Source organism: Musa acuminata, chromosome BXJ3-2, assembly GCF_036884655.1.
Source record: "Musa acuminata AAA Group cultivar baxijiao chromosome BXJ3-2, Cavendish_Baxijiao_AAA, whole genome shotgun sequence".
NCBI lineage: Eukaryota > Viridiplantae > Streptophyta > Magnoliopsida > Zingiberales > Musaceae > Musa > Musa acuminata.
Window position 1 is genome coordinate 12188273 of NC_088350.1, and position 4982 is coordinate 12193254.

General features: G+C 43.9%; 1 protein-coding gene across 1 annotated transcript; it reads right to left on the minus strand.

The window, feature by feature from the left end:
• Positions 1-235: 235 nt before the first annotated feature.
• Positions 236-2713, minus strand: LOC103991180 (uncharacterized). Its single transcript, XM_009410539.3, has one exon. It carries the CDS (start codon positions 2422-2424, stop codon positions 505-507), a length of 1920 nt encoding a protein of 639 aa, XP_009408814.2. The 5' UTR covers positions 2425-2713; the 3' UTR covers positions 236-504.
• Between the last annotated feature and the right edge of the window lie 2269 nt (positions 2714-4982).

The window sequence follows — 4982 nt, forward strand, 5'->3', positions numbered from 1 at the left end:
AGACAGCCAGTGCTAGTTGGCAGCATGTGTTAGTTGAAACTTGAACTCCAAGGGAAAAAGATCAGATTAACCAAAAATTTCCTTCATTTTCTGCTGTGAGAATGGTCAACTGAGGCTATAGTTTACAGACTAGTTGATATCCTCGATGAACTAGCACAAAATTGCAGCTACCTTTCAACTCAACTGCACAAAAAGGCACCAAGATCATTTTCCAGATGTCAGAACAGAAACCGGATGAAAGAATGCAACTATATCTCCGAAAACCAAGTGACAATGATCGAAACGATACATAAAAACAGCAGACACTTGAGAATGCTCTGTGTACATCTCTAAGATCTCGACACTCCCCGTGATCACACTACAGCTGCAGATGTCTTGCTGAAACCTCACACATCTTTCTAGGAAAGGAAGGAAGAGAAATTTGATGTATGCACACACTGGGCAGCAAATGAATCAGAGAGAACTTGGTCTTTCTTGGTTGTAGATCGGGGATCAGGATCACAGTTAGAGCTTTCGGGACTGGTAGAGCTCCAATCCGGTCATGGCCTCCGGCAACAGTTCGTCCACCCGCAAGTCCTGCACCAGGTGCGCCTGCTTGGAAGCCCAGGAAAGCGTGTTGAGCACCTGGGCGTCCGCGAGTTCCTGGCTGTCAGGCACATGCTTGGCAATGTAGCACAGGAGGATCAAAGCCTCGATCTGCACCTGCTCTCCCAGGTACACTAGCTGGATCAGGTGCCTCGCACCTCCGGCGTCGATGATAGCCTGGGAATGGTTAATGTTCAGATAATTCTCGGTGCAAGCAAACTTGGTGAGCGCGATCACTGACTCTCTCATGACAGCCATCTCCTTCTCGTCGAGCAAGCGGACCAGAGGAGCGATGATCCGCGTCTCGGTCGCTCGGAACGTCCTCGACAAGCAGCCCAACGCCGTGACGCTGGGTAAGAGCAGGTCGTTGTAATCCCCCTTCTCGACGATTTGCAGAAACTGGTCGATGACCGCCTTGGATGCCGGGGAATTGGGCTTGAACGCGGACCTCCGCAGGTCCGCACTGTGCTCGGCCACGCGAGCGATTTCCATCAATGCCATTGCAGAATTGCATCGAACATCTCCTGCGCCTTTCTCCAGGAGCACCGCGAAGCAGAGGAGGGCCCGGGACTCGGTGATGATCCTGCAGATGTCGGCGTTGCCCTTGGCGAGCTGCCACAGGGCCTTGGCCGCCATGGCCTTCATGTTGGCTTTGGTGCTGGGGTCCTCCATTTCCCTCGCCCTGTTGCCGGACCCCGACAAAGAATGCTGATGGGGCTTCCAGGGCACGGTTGCGCTACCGGTGCTGGTGCTGTTTTGGTTCTGGGCGGCTTTGCTGGACTTGGCGGAGGCCACTGTGGATTGCACTACGGAATGGAATTGATTGCTTTTGGACTGGCCTTGTGCACGGTCAGGATGCGGGAACGGAGTCCGTTCGTTGCCGTCGTCGAGGGGGGAAGCAGACGCGGCGGCCTTGTTGGCGAGGACGACGGAGTGGATGGACATCGCCTTGGACGACACGGAGTATTTGCTGTGCTCTTCGACGGTCTCGAAGGCGAGGTGGCCGACGAGAAGGCGGACAACGTTGTTCTTAGAGAAGACGTCCTGGCAATTGGGATTGTTGGCGGCGAGCTCGGCGACAGCCCACGCGACAACGGCCTGGACCTTCATGGGTCCGTCCTTGAGGACCTTGGCAAACGCGGAGCAGACCCCAGCGGCCACGAGGTAGTCGACGCTCTCCGAATCGCGGCCGAGGAGGCCGAGGGCGCGGGCGGCGTTCTCTTGCCCCTCGGCCTTGCCATCCTTCAGGAGTCGTAGGAGGGGAGCGACGCCGTCCTCCTCGATGATGAGCTTGGCGAAGTGCTGGTTGTCGCGGGCGAGGGAGACGAGTGCGGCCGCCGCCTCGGATCGGGCGTCAGGTTGACCGGTGTGGAGCGTGGCGATGTTGCTCCAGATGAGGGTGAGGATGGGCTCGTTCTGGGCGATGGGGCACAGGCCGTGGAGCAGGCCGCCATCGTCGTCGTCGTCCCCAGCCGGCGCGGAGACGCGGAGGAGCCAGGAGACATCGGCGACGGAATTGTCGATTTGGGTGCACATCTTGACGAAGGCGGCGCCGGGCGTGATGCTGAAGACGCGGTGCACGAGGCTGCGGTTGCGGCATCGGTCGACGAGGGCCAGGGCCTTGCCGAGGACCTGCTCTGTATCGTCCATGATGCGGCGGGCAGGGCGCTCGTAGAGCTCGGTGCGGGCGGCCTGCCGGAGTAAGGCCGCGAGTTTGTCCGCCCGGGCCTTCAGCTCCAAGCACTCCTGCTTGTTCGTCTGGGCGTCGCCCGCCCACTTACTTACTTGGTCCGCCAGCTGGATTGGCTTGGTCAGGATCTGCTTCATCGCGTCTGCCATCTCCCAATTTCTCTTCTCTGCTTCCGGGAAGAGGACGGAAAGGTTGCTCAATCAAGGACTCGACGCTTCTCCTCTTGTTTACTTCTCCGGATCTTTCTCCAGGCGCAGCAGAAGAGGGAGAGACAACTAGAAGAGAGGAGGGGGGAGAAGCCGATTAGGGTAGGAACGAGTTTTCTTTCCCTCACGTCTCTCAATCGGCCTCTAATGGTTGACAGGTCGCAGGGTCAATGCTCTGCGGCTGCTTGTTTACTACTTGCCAACTGCGACGTCCCTCGGTCCTCTTAGACTCACTCGTTTTCGTACCTGCCGAGGAGGATGGCTTTCGCCGACTTGGCTTCCCATCACAAAGGGAGACCCGTGAACGGGTCGTAGAGAACTAGTGGTGGGAGACTGAGTGCGCTTGGGAAAACAGAGACGTGCAATCGATATTTTAAATATAAATTGACGTTGGATAATTTTTTTAAAATCATAATTAATCTGAATATTATAGTAAAAATATTCAATTATTGATACAGATAGTATTACCAATTTTAGTATTTATAGGATGTTAATATAATTTTTAAAATTTCGAAAATATCCCATGATTTTATCTAAAATTATAATATTGTTAGTATGATTTAATGAGAAATCAATATGATTTATATTTTATAAATTTAATTTTTTTAATTTATTTTAAAAGATTATTTTATATTTATTTATATAAATATATTTTTATTTATTATATATTTGGATCATATGAATTTTTTATAAGATCACATACATTCATTTATTTATTTATTTTGTTACTTATTAATTAAAATTAAAAATATGTATTCATTTTGAATAAATATAAAAAAATTAAAAATATAAATTTGTTATAAAATATTCAATAGATTTTTAATATATAATTTTACCAAGCAACACTTACGTGAATGCACATTTAAAAAAATAATTTTCATATATTATTTATCAAAGCATTTCATAATAACACATTCATTCAAACTTTTTTCTCCAACTACATATTAAAAATATAAATATTTTGTAAACACACGAATAGTTAAGTAGGAGAGAACGAGTGGTGGGATAATAAGACGCAATCGATTTGGTAGGTAATTAAGCCAGATTTTACTTAATCCGATCCCATTTCAGTCCGACCAATATTAGTCTGTATAGGAGTCAACCCATTACATTCAATTAAAGTCGGATTTCAGACCAACTGAGGTCAAAAATATCTTATCAGGAATCTAAATTTGATTCACAAAATAATCGACCTGATTCAGTCCTACCCATTTAAGAAACGAAAAAATATGAAACTAAAGAAGTCAATAGTAATATATATATATATATATATCAAAAAAAGAAAAAAAAATGCTCAAAATCAAATACATAAAATATCTCTTGAGATAATTCAAACCTAAATCCGAAACGCATTTTATACTCTCTCACATAAGACTAAGAAACACTTCTCTCAACCACCTCACTCATTAAAGAAAACTCTATGAGCATTAAATTATTTTTTTCTAGATACCTCACACAAGCATTAGAACCTTGAGATACATCACATAGATAATAATCTTTGTTCAATAAGAGCTTCTTATCTTAATTTAATTCTCAATCATAATCTTAATTCTTATATTAGTTTAAATCTAATTATGGTTTGAATCAAATTAGTGCCCTTAAAATATTTATCAACCACACGATCCATTTACAATTGGATTGGGAACGAATCAATCTTGATCCCTGCCACACCACCTGTGCTTCCGCATGTTCACCAGATGACACACACGAGCTTAATTCTTTAGGAGAAGAGAACAGGAGGGGATCCGGGTAGTAGACATTATTGCCATATCAGATTTGGATTTGTCACCCTACCTAATCAGTTTCTATTTCTTTTTAAATAAAACATGTATTTCTTCAGCATTCTAATACAACCCAAGTTATTCATATCGTAGCACAAAATAGTATAAAATTCGTCAACCATTGAGCTCTTCATATCGTACCAATTTTCTTATTTTTTAGCAAAATCAGTTAATTAGTGTGACCTCTATTGTCGAAATTAGCAGAGAATCTTGATGTTGCATCATATCGATATATATATATATATATATATATATATATATATATATATATATATTTCTTTTGGACAGCTTTTTTGATCCCTTAATCAGTACATCCTGCTAGTATATAACAGACGGTTGCCGTTCCTTGAAAGATAATGATTATATATATACTCAAACACCACTATCGTGTCATTGTATATCAACGACTGTTACGTTTCAATTGAAAGATAATGATTTTATAAATTATCATACTTAGAAAAGGCTATGTCGTTATTCTTTTCCTACAAAGTACCTTTGTATTGAATTGATCTAAACTTTGATATTAACTATCTTGAACCGATCCGGATTTGTTATACCGATTCAATTAAATGAATTTAAAAAAAAAAGATAAAAGATAAAAAGAATACTTTTATTATTTAAAAAAACAATTTAATGGGAAAAAAAAACATTGGGACGCCCCAGAAAATATAAAAGCAACAAAATGGACCTGTCTAAGAGAATCGCCCAGGAATTTAATGT

Bases quoted from the DNA above. Each gene is read 5' to 3' on its own strand.
- LOC103991180 (XM_009410539.3), bottom strand. From the start codon at position 2,424: ATGGCAGACGCGATGAAGCAGATCCTGACCAAGCCAATCCAGCTGGCG.